General features: G+C 46.5%; 2 protein-coding genes across 2 annotated transcripts in view; one reads left to right on the forward strand and one right to left on the reverse strand.

The window, feature by feature from the left end:
• The window catches only part of rnf11b (ring finger protein 11b), a 186,318-nt gene that overhangs the window by 157,197 nt on the left and 6,855 nt on the right, over positions 1 to 22,266 (forward strand). The window lies entirely within an intron of this gene.
• Positions 1 to 22,266, reverse strand: part of ttc39a (tetratricopeptide repeat domain 39A) — a 126,384-nt gene that overhangs the window by 85,175 nt on the left and 18,943 nt on the right. The window contains exon 2 of the mRNA XM_085982908.1: positions 7,595 to 7,699. Within this exon, the coding sequence (XP_085839034.1) occupies positions 7,595 to 7,699 (105 nt within the window). The remainder of the gene's footprint in view (positions 1 to 7,594; positions 7,700 to 22,266) is intronic.

Here is a 22,266-nt window from a genome sequence, read left to right on the forward strand (position 1 = left end):
GAAGCCATCGGTCACTTCTCCCGATGAGATGAGTCTACACAAACACTTCACAGCTTGTCACCTGCAGAAACATCTAAACACATTAAAAATTACTTTCACAACTTTTCCTTAGCTCTGATACTAACCTGTGTCTGATTGCATGCTTCACACCACTTCTGCAGCTGTCATCCAAACACCAACATAACAACTGACCCACAGCACACCTCACTTACCCTGGCGGAGTTCCCCGACATCGGGAAGCCCGCAGCAGCAGTCGAAAAATTGGAAAAAGCCTCTTAGGTGCCTGTTAACTACCTGTTAACAGGCAGTTAAATGGCTATAATCCTCTTCCCGCTGCTAGGAGTCGGGTCCCTGCACAAATCGGGGACCCGACTCCCGGGAAGATTGGTTGGAGGCGGGTTGGGACCCGCTCCCATTTTTGGGGATTTTCCCAGAAGTCCCGCCTCCAGAGGGCTGGTAAAATCCAGCCCACTATCTCTGCAACCACCTCTTTTATAACCCTAGGATGAAGGCCATGGGGATTTGTTAGCTTTTAGCCCCATTCATTTCTCCAGTAATTTTCCTTTACTAATGTTAATTACTTTAAGTTCCTCACTATTTCTGGTATTTTTTGTGCCTTCTACTGTGAAGACAGATACAAAATACTTGTTTAACATCTGACATTCTCCATTATAATTTCTCCTGTCTCAGCGACCCTTGTTTACTTTGCTACTCTCTTCCTTTTTACATACTTGTAGAAGCGCTTACAATCTGTTTCTATATTTCTTGCCAGTTTACTCTCTCAATCTATTTTCTCCCTCTTTATCAATTTTTTGGTCATCCTTTGCTGATTTCTACAACTCTCCCAATCCTCAGGCATACTACTCTTGTTGGCAAATAAGCCTTTTCTTTTAATCTAATACTATCCTTAACCTCTTTAGTTAGCTATGGATGGTTTACTTTTCCCCATGGAGTTTTTATTTCTTATTGGAATACATATTAGTTGAGAATTATGAAATATGTCTTTAAATGTTTGCCATTGCTTATCTACCGTCATACTTTTTAATCTAATTTCCCAATCTACCTTAGCCAACTAGCCCCTCATACCTAGGTAATTGGCTTTATTTAAATTAAGAAAGAAAGACAGACTTGCATTTATACAGCGCCTTGCACGACCACCGGACGTCCCAATCGCTTTACAGCCAATGAAGTACTTCTGAAGTGTAGTCACTGTTGTAATGTAGGAAACGCGGCAGCCAATTTGCACAAAACAAGCTCCCACAAACAGCAATGTGATAATGACCCGATAATCTGTTTTTAGAGATGTTGGTTGAGGGATAAATATTGGCCAGGACACCGGGGATAACTCCCCTGCTCGTTTTCAAGATAGTGCCATGGGATCTTTTACGTCCACCTGAGAGAACCGGTGCCTCGGTTTAACATCTCATCTGAAAGACGGCACCTCCAACAGCAATGCAATGGAGTGTCAGCATAGATTTTTATGCTTAAGTCTCTGGAGTGGGACGTGAACCCACAACCATCTGACTCGGAGGCGAGGGTGCTACCAACTGATCCACAGCTGACACTGGTTTAATACTCTGGTTTCAGGCTCAAGTACATCACTATCAAACTCAGTGAAATTCTATCATATTCTGATCACTCTTCCCCAGAGGATCCCTTACTATGAGATTAACCCTGTCTCATTACACAAGACAAGATCTAAAATAGCCTCTTCCCTGGTTGGTTCGATGACCTACTGTTCTCGGAAACTGTCTCAAATGCATTCCATGAACTTGTCCTCCAAACTACTTTGATTTGTCCAGTCCACATGAAGATTGAAGTCCCCCACGATTATTGCATTACCTTTGTTACAAGCTCTTCTTATTTCTTGATTAATACTCTGTCCAACAATATAGCTAGTTAGGGGACCTATAAACTACTCCAATCAGTGTATTTTGCTCCTTGTTATTTCTTATCTCTACCCATACTGATTCTACTTCCTGCTCTTCCAAGCCAAGATCCTTCCTCTCTACTGTCCTTATGCCTTCCTTTATCATCAGGGCTACCACCCACCTCCTTTTCCATTTTGTCTGTCTTTTTGAAACGTTATTATTTTCTTTTAAAGAGCAAGAAAAATGGAGGGAACAGACCTGAATCCCAAGTGGGACTGCATCCCATGGCTGAGCAGGCCAGAAAATGAAAACCAGAAGCTCATGCCGAGAGCCACAAGTGAAAAAGAATCAGGTCACAAATGGTCCCCCAGCTATATAATGAATTCTACTGAGCATATATGCCTCACACCATCCATTCAGCTGCCCCTGTTGCTTCCCTCCCTATCCCATGCTCACCAAGCCAAACTTCCCTTAAGAATTATAGAATCATAGACATTTAAGGCACAGGTGGAGGCCATTCAGCCCATCGTGTCTGCGCCGGTCGAAAAAGAGCTATCCACATTGATGACTGTATCGGGGCCATTTCCTGCTCTCGCCCTGAACTAGGCAATTTCATTCACTTTGCCTCCAATTTCTACCCTTCCCTCACCTTCACATGGTCCATCTCTGACTCTTCCCTTCCCTTCCTCGACTTCTCCGTTTCCATCTCTGGGGCTAGGTTATTGACCAACATTCACTACAAGCCCACTGACTCCCACAGCTACCTGGACTACACTTCCTCCAACCCCGCCTCCTATAAGGACTCTATTCCATTCTCCCAGTTTCTCCGTCGCCGCCGCATCTGCTCCGACGATGCCACCTTCCACACCAGTGCTTCCGACATGTCTTCCTTTTTCCTCAACCGAGGATTCCCCTCTACCGTGGTTGACACGGCCCTCGACCGTGTTCGTTCTATCTCCCGCACTTCTGCCCTCATCCCTGCCCCTCCCTCCCGGAACCACGACAGGGTTCCCCTTGTCCTCACCTTTCACCCCACCAGCCTCCACATTCAACAGATCATCCTCCGCCATTTCCGCCACCTCCAAAGTGATCCCACCACCAAACGCATCTTCCCCTCCCCTCTCAGCATTCCGTAGGGACTGCTCCCTCCGAGACACCCTAGTCCACTCCTCTATCACCCCCAGCACCCCTTCCCCTGGCACCTTCCCGTGCAAGCGCAGGAGATGCAACACCTGCCCTTATACCTCCCCCCTTCCCACTGTCCAGGGCCCCAAACACCCCTTCCAGGTGAAACAGCGATTTACTTGTACTTCTTGCAATTTAGTATACTGTATTCGCTGCTCACGATGTGGTCTCCTCTACATTTGGGAGACCAAACGCAGATTGGGTGACCGCTTTGCGGAACACCTCCGTTCAGTCCGTAAGGATGACCCCGAGCTTCCGGTCGCCTGTCATTTTAATTCACCACCCCATTCCCACTCAGACCTCAGTGTACTTGGGCTCTTGCATTGTTCCACGGAAGCTCAGCGTAAGCTCTAGGAACAGCACTTCATCTTCCGATTAGGCACTTTACAGCCTTCCGGACTCAATATCGAGTTCAACAATTTCAGATCATAACCTCGGCCCCTATCACATTTTTACTTATATTTTTTATCTACACCTTTGTTTTGGCCCTTTCCCCCCCTTTTTTTTTCTCTCCCACATGGCAGCTGTCTCCCATTTTGCCAGCGCATTTCACACCTAATCTAGAGCCATCTTTTGTCTCCACTAGTCCTATCACCATCTCGTCTCGTTTTGAATACCTCTTAATGTCTCTTCACTTCTCTTTTGTTCTCTCCCAGCCCCCATATTGGCCTTTTAATCTATTTCATTTCCTGTGCTTCTTCAGTCTTGACAAAGAGTTTTGACCTGAAACGTTGACTCTATTTTCTCTCCACGGATGTTGCCTGGCCTGCTGAGTTTTTCCAGCATTTTTTGTTGTTTATCCAGCCTAATCCCACTTTCCAGCTCTTGGTCCATAGCCTTGAAGGTTATGGCACTTCAAGAGCATATCCAAGTACTTTTTAAATCTGATGGGGGTTTCTGCCTCTACCACCCTTTCAGACAGTGTGTTCCAGACCCCCCACCACCCTCTGGGTGAAAAAATTTCACAACTCCCCTCTAATCCTTCTATCAATTACTTTAAATCTATGCTCCCTGGTTATTAACCTCTCTGCTAAGGGAAATAAAAACATAGAAGATAGGAGCAGGAGTCGGCCATTCGGCCCCTTGTGTGGTGAATAAGGTTGGTGAACTACAAGCACAATTAGCAGTGTGGCAAAATGACGTTGTGGCAATAACGGAAACGTGGCTTAAAAACGGTGAGGACTGGGCACTTAATATTCAAGGGTACAAGGTGTTCAGAAAAGATAGGGAAGGAAAAAAGAGAGGTGGGTGGCAGTGCTGATTAAGGAAGACATTGTAGTGTTGGAAAGGGAGGATGTTCTTGCGGGGACAAGGACAGAATCCATTTGGTTACAGTTCAGGAGCAAAAAGTGTATGATCACACTATTGGGGGTATTCTATAGGCCTCCAAATAGTGAGAGGAGCAAATCTGCAGGGAAATCGCAGAGATATGCAAGAGCTATAGAGTGGTCATATTGGGGGACGTTAAATACCCAAATATCGATTGGGATAATACTAGGGTAAAGGGAAAGGAGGGGGAGGAATTTCTCAAGTGTGTTCAGGAGAATTTCCTTGACAAGTATATTCTCGGCCCAACTAGGAAGGAGGCATTGCTGGATCTGGTGCTGGGGAATGAGGTAGGCCAGGTCAACCAAGTGTCTGTGGGAGAACACTTGGGTACAAGTGATCATCGTATCATAAGATTTAGATTAGCGATGGAGAGGAGCAAGGAATAATCTAGAGTAGAACTGCTAAACTGGAATAAGACTAACTTCAATGGGATGCAAAAGGATCTAGCCAGAGTAAAATGGAACCAAAGACTGACAGGAAAAGCTGTAACGGAACAATGGGTGATCTTTATGGAGGAGATGTTCAAAGTGCAGGCTAGGTGCATTCCAACAAGAAGGAAGGGTAAGGGAACCAAAGCAAGGGCTCCTTGGATGACGAGGGAGATAGAGAAGATGATGAAACAAAAAAAAGAGGGTGTATGATGCATGTCAGGTGAATTCTTCAAGGGAGAACCAGACCAAATACAATAAGTTGAGAGGGGACGTGAAGATGAAAATAAGATTGGCAAAGAGAGAATATGAGAGTAGAATGGCGGTTAACATAAAAGGGAACCCAAAAATCTTCTACCAGCATGTAAACAGTAAGCGGGTAGTAAGAGGCGGGGTGGGGCCTATTAGGGACAAAGAAGGTGATATATGCTTAGAGGCGCAGGGCAAGGTTAGAATATTCAACGAGTACTTTGTATCGGTGTTTACTAAGGAGGTGGATGCTGACAAAATATCAGTAGAAGTGGAAAAGGTAGAAGCAATGGAAGGGGTAAAAATTGATAGACAGGGTGTACTAGAAAGGCCGGGTATGCTTAGAGTGGACAAGTCGCCTGGTCCAGATGGTTTGCATCTCAGGTTATTAAGGGAATTGGGGGAGGAGATAGCGGAAGGGCTTGCCATAATTTTCCAATCTTCCCTAGATGCGGGGGAGGTGCCTGAGGATTGAAAAGTGGCAAATGTGACACCATTGTTCAAGAAAGGGTGTAAGGGCAATCCTACTAACTACAGGCTGGTCAGTTTAACATCAGTGGTGGGTAAAGTTTTAGAAACAATAATCAAGGAAAAAATTAACACGCACTTGGAGAGGTTTAAGCTAATTAAGGAGAGCCAACACAGATTTGTAAAAGGCAGATCATGTTTGACTAATCTAATTGAATTTTTTGATGAAGTAACAGAGAGGATTGATGAAGGGAATGCAATGGAAGTTGTCTGCATGGATTTTCGGAAGGCGTTTGAGAAAGTACCACATAGAAGGCTGGTTAACAAAACTGAGGCTCATGGAATAGGTGGATCAATGGTAGCTTGGATAAGGAATTGGCTTAAGGACAGAAAACAGTGAGTTGTGGTAAATGGCTGTTTTTCAGACTGGAGGATGGTAGACAGTGGTGTTCCCCAAGGGTCAGTGCTAGGGCCACTGCTTTTTTTGATAAATGACCTGGATATTGGAATACAGAGTAAAATTTCTAAATTTGCCGATGATACCAAACTTGGGGGTGTGGCAAACAGTGAGGATGATACCAATCGACTGCAACAAGGCATAGAAAGGCTAGCAGAATGGGCAGACAAGTGGCAGATGGAATTTAACACAGAGAATTGTGAGGTGATGCATTTTGGCAGAAGAAACAGACAGAGGCAATATGCACTTAATGGCACAGTTTTAAAGAGTGTGCAGTGACAGAAGGACCTGGGAGTTAATGTGCCTAGGTCCCTGAAGGTGGCGGGACATATTGAGAGAATGGTTAACAAAGCATATGGGATCTTGGGCTTCATAAATAGAGGTACTGAGTACAAAAGTAGAAGTTATGCTGAACCTTTATAAAGCACTGGTTAGGCCACAACTGGAGTATTGCGTCCAGTTCTGGTCACCACACTTTAGGAAGGACGTGAAGGCCCTTCAGAGGGTGCAGAGGAGACTTACCAGAATGGTTCTGGGGATGGGGGATCTTAGCTACAAGGACAGGTTGGAGAAGCTGGATTTGTTTGCATTAGAGCAAAGGAGGTTGAGGGGTGATTTGATAGAGGTGTACAAGATTATGACGGGTTTGGACAGGCTAGACGGGGAAAGGCTGTTCCCACTAGTTGATGGTACAAGAACTAGGGGACACAGATTTAAGGTTTTGGGCAAAAGATACAGAGGGGATGTGAGGAAAAACTTTTTTACACAGCGAGTGGTGATGACTTGGAATTCGCTGCCGATGGAAGTGGTTGAAGTGGAGACACTCAATGTTTTCAAGGGGAGACTGGATAGGCACTTGAGGGAAATAAACTTGCATGGCTACGGGGGAATGGGACTGACTGGGTTGCTCTACAGAGAGCTGGCACTGACTCGATGGGTCAAATGGCCTCCTTCTGTGCCGTTATGACTCTATGTTATGACTCTATGATCTGTTCATTATCACATTGCTGTTTGTGGGAGCTTGCTGTGCGCAAATTGGCTGCCGCGTTTCCTACATTACAACAGTGGCTACACTTCAAAAAGTACTTAATTGGCTGTAAAGCACTTTGAGACGTCCTGTGGTTGTGAAAGGCGCTATATAAATGCAAGTCTTTCTTTATTTCTTTAACCCTACGAGATATCTGCGCTCCTCCAATTCTGGCCTCTTGTGCATCCCTGATTTTAATGGCTCCACACCATTGACAGCCGTGTCTTCAGCTGCCTGGGTCCTAGGCTCTGGAATTCCCTCCCTAAACCTCTCCACCGCTCCATCTCTTTCATCTCCTTTAAGACGCTCCTTAAAACCTACATCTTTGGCCAAGCTTTTGGTCACCTGTCCTAATATCTCCTTATGCGGCTTATGCTCCTGTGAAGCACCTTGGGACATTTTACTACGCTATATAAATGTAAGTTTTTGCTGTTGTTGCCCTGGTGTGTATGACTGAGTCACAAACTGGGCAGTGCACTTCTCAACTGATATATGAGGCATCGGAGGAACTTAACTTTTCAGCTTCTTTTATAAAACAATTCAGATAAATAATCTGATCAAAGTGTCAAATGTTACTCACTTTGCACGGAGCGTGGTCAGAGCATCTTCAAATCTGTTGCTTAGAAACAGATCCAGGGCTGCCACACATTCATCCAAAGACACTTTCAAGTCTGCTTTAGGTGACCTGCTCAAAGGAATTTTAAAAAGTAACTAAAAACACAAACAGTACAATCTATATACAGCTGTATCTATTTGAGAATCCTGGATATGAGAGAAGTGATGCCATGAAATGGAACATATTTGTTATTTAAATGCTAAAGCCTGCAATTAAACTACAACTCATAACTACCCCGGATATCACCTGCTACTTCATTATATAATGAAATATTTAAAATAAATTGCTCAAGTCATTACATTTGAGTTATCCTGAAACAGTCATCTTTTTATTTTGCTCCTGAAAGTTTAAAGTGATGCAGAATATCAGATGGAGATAATTATCTACTGCTATACTATTATTGCAAAATATCCTTGCCACTCTTATGAAAAAGTACATCAGTGTTTGCATTGCAGTAGAATGTACAGTACATGTTATTTCCATATGAACAATATTATGAGGATGAACACTATCTTAACTTTTTTTTTTTAATTTGTTCTTGGGACATGGGCAACACTGGCACGGCAGCACTCATTGCCCATCCATAGTTGCCCCGAGGGCATTGAGTCAACCACACAGTATGAGACTGAACTCACATGTAGGCCAGACCAAGTAGGGGTTGCAGGTTCCCCTCCATGAAGGACATGAGTGAACTCGGTGGTTTTTTTTTGCAGCATCTTTCCTGTTTATTTATCACGCCAGTGTGAACCGATTTGCATGGGAAAGTGGACTCAACGGTAGGCCCTTTATAAGATGTCACCAGCCTCTTCATTGGTTTTAATGAGGCAGTAAGGCTACCAACCCCATTTTGAGGCCGTTACTGCCGGGTCAATGCCAGGTGATAGAAGTCAAAATTGATCCTGCAGTCCCAGTTTTGATATTGTTAGTCCAGTTAAGCTCCTATCAGTAGTTTCCCTGAAGATGTCGTTGAAGGTCAGGTGGAGATGGCTGGACTTTCTCTTGTTCATGATGTTCATTACCCAGTACTAATGTAGCACGAATGATATCTGCCACTTATCAGCCCAAGCCTGGATACTGTTCAATTTGAGCTATAGGCTTGCAAGGGCTGTTTCATTGTTGAAGGAGTTGAGTGTGGAGTTGAACATAGAATTGTCAGTCAGCAGCCCCGCTCCTGACCTTATAATGGAGGTGCAGCTGAAGATGGTTGGGCCAAGGAATGTGCCATGAGGAACTCCCACAGCGATGTTCTGGGGCTACGATAATTGACCTCCAACAACCACGGCCATCATCCTTAGTCTCAGGAATGACTCCAGCCACTGGAGGGTTTACTCATTAACCCGAGTTCTGCTCCTTGGTGCTATACTCGGACAAATGCTGCCTTGATGGTGAGGTCAGCTATACTCACTTATTATCTGGCATTCAGTTCTTGCTTCCATGTCTGAATCAAGATGAGACCTGGAGGAGAGTAGTTCTGGCAGAACACAAACTGAGCAGGTTAGTGGTCAGTAGGTGTCATTTGATGGCTTCTTCCATTACTTTACTGATGATTGGGAAGAGACTGATAGGGTAGTAATCAGTCTGGTTAGATTTATTCTGTTTTTTGTGATTGGACAAACTTGGGTAACCTTTCAGATTATTGGGTTGATGCCAGTGCCATAGCTGTACTGGAGTAGCTTGGCTAAGGGACTGGCTGGCTGCAGTGCACAGAACTTCAACACTACAGCTGCTGTTGCTCTGTGTAATCATTTGCTGTCTGTGAAATACAACAGCGTAGTAATTTTTATTTGGCTTTGTCTTAATTAGTGTTTCCTCGTTCTACTTTCAAAACATTCAGAAAGGCACATGTTCAAAAGACACAAACCTCCATAGGATCTCTCGCTTATGTCGATAAGCAATAGACTGTCACTATGCCAGGTCCTGTTTCTTCTCTTCTTAGGCAGTCCCTCGGAACCGAGGATGACTTGCTTCCACATTAAAAATGAGTTTGCAGGTGACTGATGAGTCCAATGTGGGACCTACAGTCTCTGTCACAGGTGGGGCAGACGGTGGTTGAAGGGGCGGATGGGTGGGGTGCTTGCGTTGACGTGCGCTCCTTCCGCTTGGCTTCTGCTTGCTCCTGGCGAAGAGACTCAAGGTGTTCGGCGCCTTCCCGGATGCTTCTCCTCCACTTTGTGCGGTCTTGGGCCAGGGATTCCCAGGTGTCGGTGGGGATGTTACACTTTTTCAAGGAGGCTTTGAGGATGTCCTTGAAGCGTTTCCTCTGCCCACCTGGGGCTCTCTTGCCGTGCCGGAGCTCCGAGTAGAGCGCTTGTTTTGGGAGTCTCGTATCAGGCATGCGGACAATGTGACCCGTCCATCGGTGCTGATTGATCGTGGTCAAAGCTTCGATGCTGGGGATGTTGGCCTGAGCAAGAACACTGACGTTGGTGCGCCTATCCTGCCAATGGATTGGCAGGATCTTGCAGAGGCTGCGTTGGTGGTACCTCTCCAGTGCTTTGAGGTGCCTAATGTACATGGTCCATGTCGCTGAGGCATACAGCAGGGCGGGTATCACTGCTGCTCTGTAGACCATGAGTTTAGTGCCGGGTTTGAGGTCCTGGTCTTCAAACACTCTCTTCCTCAGGTGACCGAAGGCTGCACTGGCACACTGAAGGCGATGTTGGACTTCGTCATCGACGTCTGCCCTTGTTGACAGTAGGCTCCCGAGGTATGGAAAGTGGTCCACGTTGTCCAAGGCCTTGTCGTGGATTTTGATAATCGGGGGGCAGTACTGTGTGGCGGGGGCAGGTTGGTAGAGGACCTTTGTCTTACGGATGTTTAGTGTAAGGCCTATGCTTTCGTACGCTTCGGTGAAGGTGTTGACAATGGTTTGGAGTTCGACCTCCAAGTGAGCGCAGACGCAAGCGTCGTCTGCATACTGTAATTCGACGACAGAGGATGGGACGACCTTGGATCTGGACTGGAGGCGATGGAGGTTGAACAGTTTCCCGTTTGTTCTGTAAATTAGCTCCACTCCAGTGGGGAGCTTACTGAGGGTGAGATGGAGCATTGCAGCAAGGAAAATCGAGAAGAGCGTTGGTGCGATGACACAGCCTTGTTTGACCCCGGTTCGTACGTGAATTGGGTCTGTGGTGGAACCGTTGGTCAGGATCACGGCTTGCATGTCATCATGAAGCAGGCGGAGGATGGTGTCAAACTTTTGAGGGCAGCCAAATTTGAGGAGGACACTCCATAATCCTTCACGGTTGACAGTGTCGAAGGCCTTTGTGAGATCAAAGAAGGCCATGTACAGTGGTTGGTGCTGTTCCCTGCATTTCTCTTGTAATTGACGTGCGGTGAAGATCATGTCCATTGTGCCCCTTAGATCTCTCGCTTACGTCGATAAGCAATAGACTGTCACTATGCCAGGTCTTGTTTAAGTTTTAATTATTAAGCAAAATCTATTTTACAGAAGGTGAGCAAATGAATAACTATCAATGATATATATTTATAGCTGAAATCCTTCAATCTTGATCCTCAAAAGAAAAGCAAAAAGTTGTGATCTCATGCTAAGCTTTTTTGGGGGGAAATACTTTTATATCTGCAGTATTTCTTTTCTTGTATTTCTTTCCACTGCAGGAGCTGGTGCTGGCTTAAACTCCTGAGAAAGCCAAACTGATTCAAAGTTTCGAACAACTACAGTTCTTTAAAGAACAACAGAAAATGCTGGAAACGCGCAGGTCAGGCAGCATCCGTGGAGAGAGAAACAGAGTTAACGTTTCAGGTCTGTGACCTTTCATCTGACGAAGTGTCACAGACCTGAAACGATAAATCTGTTTCTCTCTCCACGGATGCTGCCTGGCCTGCTGAGTGTTTCCAGCATTTTCGGTTGTTATTTCAGATTTCCAGCATCCGCAGTATTTTGCTATTGTACAGTTCTTTAAATATCACTCGAAAACAGTTAGCAGGACGTCCTGGTTTTGAATATCTTTGCAGATAATTGTTAGGGCAGGGTTTTCCATTTGTGTACTCTCCAGTCCAAGATTTTCTTATCCATTGAAATTGGGGAAAACCTCACAGGCTAGCAAGCACACAAATGGAAAACACTGGGCCTTATATATTGTGACAGGATTCAAAGGGACAGTCACCAAGCCAAAACTAGACAAAAAAAACATAATTTAATCACAAATACTGTAGTAACCTGGGAGGTTATGTGTAACCTGATCCACCAGGTGGTGCTGTGGCAATTGGGCTCCTGAGTTAAATCTGATCTGTACTGGTTGTACTCTTTGTTTTTGCTGCCTCATGGCAGAAGCTTTTATGTGCAAGTGTTGATTAAACCATGTTACGGAGTTAACCTGTGTCTGTCTCCATCTATGGCCAGCTCAAGATACCACAAATACCATAGGCTTAAATAGAAAGTATACAATTACCGCCTGAGGCACAACCAGAAACTATAATCGATATTATCAATGAGTGTTTATCTAATAGAGGTATTTAAGATAGTATTGCTCACGTAAGCAAAATCTAAGGAGACAAAGCTCACTAGTTTTGTATTAAAAACCTATCACAACCATTGTGAATGTAGTTTACTTCAAAAATATGCCATCATGGTGATCCAGCATATGGGAAATCCAATGCACTATGTAATTAAGCAGTAGAACACAAATCTGTAGTTAATACAAAGGAAGAACACGACAAAATACAAGACAATATTAATAAACTTGCAGAATGGGTGTATAATTGGAAAATTAATTTCAATATAGATAAGTGTGAAGTGGTGCATTTTGGTAGGAAGAATAAGGAGGCCAAATACTCCTTAGAAAATACTTGTCTAAATGGGGTAGAGAAGATAAGGGATCTCAGGGTACAGATAGCCAAATCACTAAAAGTAGCAATGTAGGTTAATGAAGTAATAAAAAAATACAAACCAAGCACTGGGGTTCATTTCAAGAGGGTTAGAATTGAAAAGCAGGGAAGTCATTTTAAACTTGTATAGAACCTTGGTTAGACCACACTTGGAGTACTGTGCACAGTTCAGGCATTGGAGAAGGTGTAAAAAGATTCACAAGGATAATGCCAGCGGAGATGTTATATAACTATCAGGAAAGGCTGAACAGGCTGGGGCTCTTTTCTCTAGAAGAGAGAAGGTTGCGGGATGATCTAATAGAGGTATTTAAGATAATAAAAGGGTTTGATAGTATAGACGTGGAGAAAGTGTTTCCACTTGTTGGGGAGACCAAAACTAGGGGCCATACATATAAGATAGTCACTAATAAATCCAATAGGGAATTCAGGAGAAACGTCTTTACCCAGAGATGATGTCAAAATGTGGAATGCGCTACCAAAAGGAGTAGTTGAGGCAAATAGCATAGATGCAATTAAGGGGAAACTAGATAAGCACATGAGGGAGAAAGGAATAGAAGGATTTGTTGATAGGGTGAGATGAAAAAGGGTGGGAGGAGGTTCATGTAGAGGCGGCATAGACCAGTTGGGCCAAATGGCCCTTTTCTGTACTGTAGACTCACTGGGGGTTATTTTGGCCAAAGGGTGAAAACATACACTAAATGTGCTAATAAGGAACACCTGTTTGAAAGTGTGCAATTTTCAGGCTAATTGATTATGATTTAAACGTGTCTGCAGGTGCCGAAAACCGACAAAAAGCACAAACAAGCAGGACAAATCCAATCCAGCCAATTTCCGCCTATCTGTCTACTCTTAATCATCAGCAAAGTGACGGAAGGTGTCGTCAACAGTGCTATCAAGCAGCACGTACTCACCAATAACCTGCTCACTGATGCTCAGTTTGGGATCCGCCAGGACCACTTGGCTCCAGACCTCATTACAGCCTTGGTCCAAACATGGACAAAAGAACTGAATTACAGAGGTGAGGCGAGAGACACTGCCCTTGACATCAAGGAGCCCTAGTAAAATTGAACTCAATGGGAATCAGGGGCAAAACTCTCCACTGGCTGGAGTCATACCTAGCACAAAGGAAGATGGTTGTGGTTGCTGGAGGCCAATCATCTCAACCCCAGGACATCACTGCAGGAGTTCCTCAGGGCAGTGTCCTAGGTCCAACCATCATCAGCTGCTTCATCAATGACCTTTCCTCCATCATTGGGTCAGAAGTGGGGATGTTCGCTAATGATTGCACAGTGTTCAGTTCCATTCACAACTTCTTAGATAATGAAGCAGTCCATGCCAGCATGCAGCAAGACCTGGACGACATTCAAGCTTAGGCTGATAAGTGGAGAGTAACATTTGCCCCACACAATTGCCAGGCAATGATTATCTCCAACAGACGACACAAAGCTGGGTGGGAGGGTATGCTGTGAGGAGGATGTCGTGAAACTCCAGTACGATTTGGACAGGTTGGGTGATTGGGCAGAAACATGGCAAATGCACTATAATGTGGATAAATGTGAGGTTATCCACTTTGGTGGCAAAAACAGGAAGGCAGATTATTATTTGAATGGCAATAGATTGGGAGAAGGGGAAGTGCAAAGAGACCTGGGTGTTCTTGTGCACCAGTCGATGAAGGTAAGCATGCAGGTGCAGCAGGCGGTTAAGAAGGCAAATGGTATGTTGGCCTTCGTAGCAAGAGGGTTCGAGTACAGGAACAAGGATGTCTTGGCTACAGTTGTACAGGGCCTTGGTGAGACCGCACCTGGAATATTGTGTGCAGTTTTGGTCGCCTTACCTGAGGAAGGACGTTCTTGCCATGGAAGGAGTGCAGCGAAGATTCACCAGGCTGATACCTGGGATAGCAGGAATGACGCACGAGGAGAGATTGTGTCGATTGGGCTTATACTCACTGGAGTTTAGAAGATTGAGAGGGGATCTCATCGAAACCTATAAAATTCTGTCAGGCCTGGACAGACTAGATGCAGGAAGGATGTTTCTGATGGCCGGGGAGTCCAGAACCAGGGGTCATAGTCTAAGGATAAGGGGTAAGCCATTTAGGACTGAAATGAGGAGGAATTTCTTCACCCAGAGAGTGGTGAACCTGTGGAATTCTCTGCCACAGAGGGCGGTGGAGGCCAGTTCATTAAATATATTCAAGAGTTGGATATATTTCTTAAGGCTAAAGGGATCAAGGGATATGGGGAGAAGGCAGGGAGAGGGTACTGAATTTGGATGATCAGCCATGATCTCATTGAATGGCGGAGCAGACTCGAAGGGCCGAATGGCCTACTCCTGCTCCTATCTTTCTATGTAACAAGAGTGAGTCTAACGACCCTTGATATTCAACAGCATTACCATCGCCGAATCCCCCACCATCAACAACCTGGGGGGTCACCATTGACCAGAAACATAACTGGACCAGCCACATAAATACTGTTGCTACAAGAACAGGTCAGAGGCTTGGTATTCTGCGGCAAGTGTCTCACCTCCTGACTCCTGAAAACCTTTCCACCATCTACAAGGCACAAGTCCAGGAGTGTGATGGAATACTCTCCACTTGCCTGGATGAGTGCAGCTCCAACAACACTCAAGAAGCTCGACACCATCCAGGAAAAAACAGCCCACTTGATTGGCACCTCATCCACCACCTTAAACATTCACTCCCTCCACCACCTGCGTACCATGGCTGCGGTGTGTACCATCTACAAGATGCACTGCAGCAACTCGCCAAAGCTTCTTCGACAGCACCTCCCAAACCTGCGACCTATTCCACCTAGAAGAACAATGGCAGCAAGCACATGGGAACACCACCACCTCCAAGTTCCCCTCCAAATCACACACCATCCTGACTTGAAAATATATCGCCGATCCTTCATCGTCGCTGAGTCACAATCCTGGAACTCCGTACCTAGCAACACTGTGGGAGTACCTTCACCATACGGACTACAGAGGTTTAAGGCGGCGGCTCACAACCACCTTCTCAAGGGCAATTAGAAATGGGCAATAAATGCTGGCCTTGCCAGCAACACCCACATCCCATGAGTGAATTTTTAAAACTGCAGGTTTAGCACTCAAGCACGTATTCGACGCAATTTTCCGAGAGCTGTACATGTAGCCTGCACTCTCCCACTTCCACTGAAGTTGTGGAATGCGCTGACTGGGAGAGAAGCCAGTGTGGAAGGATGTCTCAAGGACCTAGAGAGAGGGCACCCAGGTTCACCGAAGTGGCACTGGAGGTCCTGGTGGAGGAGGTACAGAGGAGGAGAGATGTCCTCTACCCGCAGGGGGTAGGGGCCTCAGAGGCAGCTAATGCAGCATGTGGGAGGAGATCGGCCAGGAGCTGACAGCCAGAAGCCCTAGCCGCAGGACATGGCTCCAGTGCTGCAAGGAATTTAATGACTTGACATGAGTGGTCAAGGTAAGATCCCATCCCACAAACACATTTCTCAATAACTGCACCACCACCACCAGCATCATAACTTCAACACACTTCATCCACCATCTAATTATACACTGACATTCACACACTCCCACGCTATTGTCTCCTTCACAGGCACTACTCATACCTCAGACACATCTCACAGCTCTTCAACCATGAGAGGCACCACACAAACAAGCACACCTGTCAATACACTCATTCACAATCACCACTCCTTCTCTTCCAGGAAAAGGTAACACATTAACAGGCGGCAGCAGGACCTGACTGGGGGAGGACAACCATACTGCATGACATTACTCCCTTGAGGATGCAGTGCTGGCTGTGATTGGGAAGGGAGTGCCAGAGGCAGAGCAGGGGGCATATTGCCTAGAGGTATGTGGCCACTCCAGCTTCCTTACACATGCATGATTCCTGATCTGTAATCCCCCAAAGCTATCCTCACTCCCAAGCCCCATATGGTCTCATCCCACACATCCTCGTAGAGTAGCCACTCACGCTGCACCCTAACCCTTCCAACCTTATCATTGCAGGCTCCAGGAGCAAGATCCACCTCGCCCCATCAGCCCCCCGACCCCCCCCCCCCCAATAGAGCATGTACAAGATGAGCGACAGCCTCCTCACCCCCCAGAAGGAGGAAGAGGCAGAGGAAAGTGAGGAAGAATGTGCTGCGTCAATGGCTACCACTGTCACAGGCATCAGCACAGAGATCGGCACCACGCGTAATTTAGAGGCCAGGTTAGAAGTGGGATCCTCACAGTGGATGCACCAGGCACTAGTGGGCAGCAGCCATGGAGGGTGGACGGAACACCACAGGTACCATCTTTCCTGGGGGGGGGGGGGGGCGGGGGTGCAAGGTCACATACTAGTTCTGCTGTAGAGGAGTCAGATGAGGACCCCGCAGGGCCAAGCTTCAGAAGAAGGCTGATGGGTGCGACAAACCAAATGCTTGGTGCAATGGCAAGCCTGCCTGAAAGCTAACAGGTCGTGGCTAGGGGGATGGTGGAGTCCACCTCCAACTTGGTCCATGGCTTGACGCAGAGCCTGGAACTCATCCTCTCCAGCGTGGAGAGGCTGGTCAATTCCAGCCAGTGACCTGTGGAGCCCGACATCACGTAGTGTCTAACGCCTGAGGTCACAGCTTCCAATGCAGTCATTGCAGCTTCCATGGAATGACAAAGTGCTTCAATGGAAGCCCAAACAGCTTCCACTGCACTACTTGCGTCTTCCATGGAATGGCAAAGTGCTGCAATGGGTGCTCAGGCAGCTGCCATGGTGGCTCTGGGCTCCTCGGTTGAAAGGGGCTTGCTCTCCGATGGCCAGAGATCTGTCCTGCACCAGATCACTGGGAGGCCCCGAGGTAGTAGCGTGGGAATCATGGAGCACGAACTTTTTGGTCTCTCTCCGATGCCAGCATTGCGACTCCCTCCCCCACTACCGCACCACTGCCCTTGCCGTTGCCTGTCAGCTAGGCTGCCTATCAGCTGAGCATGGCTGTAAGTAGGGTTGCGAAGGGGTGGAAAGTTTTCCAGGAAATTTCCGGAAATTTTCGCTTGGGAATTTTGCCCAAAAAAGCACATGCTAGCATAATATTGTTTTTTTTTTGTATTTCTTTCATTTTTTTTTCCCCACAGGTCCTCTCTTAAAATTACTAACAGAGATGGAATCTTAATTATTAAGGAATTTCTTAATCAATATACTGTATATTTATCTTCTTACTTGGCTTGTTTTAATAATTACAAGTTTTGTGTGTGACTGTGAACAAATGTGTCCTGATTGGTTGGATGAGTGATTAGCTCCCTCTATTGGTGATGTAGCGTCGTGTGTGCACAGGTCATGCTTCCATCACATGGAGCATCAGGCAAAATGTACTCACCCTGTTGCAATTGTGCTGATCAACCGCAGTTCGACACAGAGACGAATGCCCTTTATTTCTCTGCATAGAACAATGCCACGTTTACCGTCGGATGTGTGGAAGCATTTTACCCCAGGCATTAAAGATGGAAAGACTGTGTACGTGTGCAAACACTGTACAAAGCCATATGTAAAGAATGCCACAAAGATGCAGCAGCATTTATCCAAATGGAACAACTTCACTCAAAGCTCACAGCAATCAGCCCAGAGTTCCTCTGCTTCCATTCAAGAAGATGATGGTTCACATTCAGTATCAGGCTCCTTATCATCAGCAACTCCTGGCCCACTTGGAAGGTTCTTTGATACAATGGATAACCATAGCCAGAAGAATGCAGACGAGTGCCTTGCTCGAGCTGTATATGCAACAGGCTCACCCCTCATGCTCACAGCCAATGTGTACTGGAAGAGATTTTTCAATGTTATTCGCCCTGAATACTGTCCTCCCACCAGACATGCTTTGTCTACTTATTTGCTGGAGGCTGAGTATAACAGAGTCCAAGGAAAGCGCAAAGAAACGATAGAGATGGCAGACTGTGTTGCAGTTATCTCAGATGGGTGGTCAAATGTACAAGGGGAGGGCATCATAAACTACATCGTCTCCACTCCTCTCCAGTGTTCTTCAAGAGCACAGACATGAAGGACAACAGACACACATTGCTGATGAGCTGAAAGCGGTCATCAACGATCTTGGATCACAAAAGGTCTTTGCAGTAGTTACTGACAATGCTGCAAATATGAAGGCTGCTTGGGCTCAAATGGAGGAGGCCTACCCTCATATTATGTCTATTGGTGCACAGCTCATGGGCTCAACCTGCTCCTCAAGGACATCATGGGTTGAGAACCATGGAAACGCTGTACAAGAGAGCCAAGCAAGTTGTTAAGTATGTCAGGGGAAAACAGGTAGTTGCAGCAATCTACAACTCCAAGCAAACGACAAAGAACAAGAACACCACACTGAAGCTGCCAGCAACACTAGATGGGGTGGCGTTGTCATAATGTACAACAGCCTTCTGGAGGGTGAGGAGTCGTTGTAAGAAATGGCAATATCCCAGTCTGGGGATATGGAAACCACCATCAAGAAAATACTGCTGGATGATGTGTTTTGGGAGAGAGTGGTTAGCAGCCTTAAACTACTCTCACCAGTAGCATCTGCAATTGCTCAGATTGAAGGAGATGACGCTGTCTTGTCAGATGTTCTCGGGCTTTTTGCTGATTTAAAAGAACAAATCAGCATTGCCCAACCACATCCCTGCTGCTCAAAGCAAAGGAGAAGGCAATTGTTCAATTCATACAGACGCGTCAAGAATTTTGTGTCAAGCCAATTCATGCTGCAGCATACATGCTGGACCCAAAGCATGTTGGGAGACCATACTTTCTGGAGAACAGATCAACAGCACTTAGTGTGATTTCTACCCTCTCACGGCAAAGTTCTGGGAAGTCTGGCAAAGTTCTCTACAAGCAAGGTCTTTGGAACGGGGACAGGATATGGGAATCATGCAAGCATATCAGTGCACATACCTGGTGGAAGGGACTTTGTGCATCTGAGGCCCTGTCACCCATTGCATCAGTGATACTCCAAATCCCACCTTCATCAGCGGCCTCTGAACGAAACTGGTCACTTTTTGGGAATACGCATACAAAGGTGCGCAACAGGCTGACTAACGAGAGTGGAGAAACTGGTGGCTATCCAGGCGAACCTACAACTTACTGAGCCAGATACAGAAGTGTTCACCACACAGCTAGGCAGTGACACAGAGGAGGAAATGGACACGTCAGAGCCAGAGAATCAGGAGGCGCAATGATGAGTAGAAGACTCAGAAGACTCATGATTAGAAGACTCAAAGGGACAAAATAAGGACAAATTACAGGCTAAATAATCTGACGCTTTTTTTATTTTATTTTAGATGGGTCTTTTTTGCGGGGGTTCAATAAAGTTCAAAATTATAACCTAAATAAAGTTTTAAAAGCCTGTTTTTATTTGTATGGAACAGTATGTCTATTGTGATGACAAAGATAATATAAGGGTCAGAGACAAAAACCATCAGTGTGCAAAAAAACTCAAAATTCCCATAAATTCCCGAAAATTCCCATGGAAAGTTTCCTCTTTTAAAAATTCCCAGAATTTTGCAACCCTAGCTATAAGTAACACTCAAAATCCTCAACAATGACTTGTTTACTCCTGTTCAGCTGGTCGCTGATAGGAGAGATCGTTAAATGAAGTGTTACCCAGCAAAATGGCGTGCAGCCTCTTTAATGTGTGCTAGCAGGCAATATAACCGTCAATTAGCCCTTAATGATCCTCCGGGCGGCAGTTCCTAGTGCAAGCTTCAGCTCTTACCAAGATGGCGTCTTGCACTAAACACGGTCTAAACCAGCGTTGCAACTTAGGACCCCATCATGGCCACCTCAGGCTCTTTAGCGCCTAAAGTATCCGGAGTAAATCGCCCCCGATGTAAATTTGAAAAAAAAAGCTAATTGAGATTTTAAGTTTTAAGGAATCAGTTTAAATAATTTTGAACAACTGATTCCTACCCCATTTACATTACATGCCAACCTTAAAAAACTAAAAAATAGCATCAAGAAAGCTAAATAGCCCACTAAAATTGATGTCATAAACAATTTGAATGACATTTTAAAAGTGCATTGGGATTTGGGCTTGCTGTGACTTGCTATATACTGGATGGGAAAAGACTAAAGTACACAACACTATGTGCTGAAGCAGTGCTAAAATTAGACATTTCTAAAGAGAAATCTCAGTGCTGAAGGGACAAGATTAATCTTTCAGGTCTGAGGTTATAGCCTCTCCCCCTATTTCCAGCATTTTAGTGTAATTCTGCCTATGAAGGTAAAATAATTTATTCACATAGTTTAATTATGAAAATAAGCAAATTGTAAAGATTTCAATACAACTTTACAGAGTTCAGTTTCTTCCACTAGAAATTAACGTCAGGTAAAAGTACCCAACAAACTCTAAAGAAAACTGTGCTTGGGAGTAGGCTCCCATGAGCCTCACTATTCACAATAACACACCGATATATATCTGTGAAAAGTATAAAGGTGGCAACACACCTGTAAAGGCATCAGAGGCTGAGCGAGTGCATGTTCCTACGTCAGCCCATGTTCCTACATGTTAATGTAGCCGTGGCTCACTTCTGCACTGCCCAGCAGTGTAGTCTTTACTGCAGCAACTTACTTCACTCATAATACAGCTCATGCTATCAAGTTAACAGAGTTAAAAGGGAAATGCAGCCACATTCCCCACCTCCTCCCTCATTAACCACTGGTTTGCAGGAATGGACATGTAATCTTAAATAACTGTGTACTTTCTTGTGCACCTGACTGTAAACCACCAAGGCCCATCCTCCAATTGATCTGATTGGTTATCTGGAAAACATGCTGAAATGTAAACTGAGGCCACTGGGTTTTGAATGCTGACCGTTAGCATAACATGCAAAAGGCTGACACGCATGTTAATTGGTTAAGCAGCAGATATGATCATTTTGGGCAGAATTGATGATAGAATTATAATTATACTAGCTGAAGTGCCCGGCGGTGCCGAGGCTTTTTCGAGGGCATGTTGTTGTTGGAAAAGAAAGAGAGAGAGAGCGCGACTGCGGGAGGGGGGAAAGAGAGAGAGAGAAAGAGCGCGGGTGGGGGGGAAGTGAGGGCGGGTGAGGGGAAGGGAGGGCGGGGGGGGAAGGGAGGGCGGGGGGGAAGGGAGGGCGGGGGGGAAGGGAGGGCAGGGGGGAAGGGAGGGGGGAGGGAGAAGGGAGGGCAGGGAAGGGGGGGGGGGGGAGGGGGGGAAGGGGGGAAGGGAGGGGGGGAAGGGAAGGGGAAAGGGAAGGGAAGGGGGAGGAGGGCGGGGGGGGAGGGCTTGAGGCTGAGAGACGGCCACGGCCACGCCCGGTTGCCGGGGTAACCCTGCCGCGCCGCCCCGCCCCGCACTCCCGAGAGCCCCGCTCTCCGAGCCCCGCACTCCCGAGAGCCCCGCTCTCGAAGCCCCAGCCGCCCCGCCCCGCACTCCCGAGAGCCCCGCTCTCCAAGCCCCAGCCGCCCCGCACTCCCGAGAGCCCCGCTCTCCGAGCCCCGCCCCCCCCGGCCGAGAGCCCTGCTCTCCAAGCCCCAGCCGCCTCGCCCCGCACTCCCGAGAGCCCCGCTCTCCGAGCCCCGCCCCCCCCCCCCGGCCGAGCCGGCTTGAAGTCCGCCGATTGCGGCTCTGAGAGACAGCCGGCGGGCCCAGTTGCCGGGGTAACCCTTCCCGCTCACCAAGGCCGAGATCCGCACTCTCGAGAGCCCCGCCCCCCGCCCGCCCGAGCTGAGCGCGGAACAGAGAGAGACGCCGCGTCTCACCTGCTCTTGCTGCGCGCGCACCCTGACCCTCGTGGCTGACGCCGTTGCC

The sequence above is a fragment of the Somniosus microcephalus genome, chromosome 3, assembly GCF_052327205.1.
Source record: "Somniosus microcephalus isolate GS21.2 chromosome 3, FLI_Smic_1.0, whole genome shotgun sequence".
Lineage (NCBI taxonomy): Eukaryota > Metazoa > Chordata > Chondrichthyes > Squaliformes > Somniosidae > Somniosus > Somniosus microcephalus.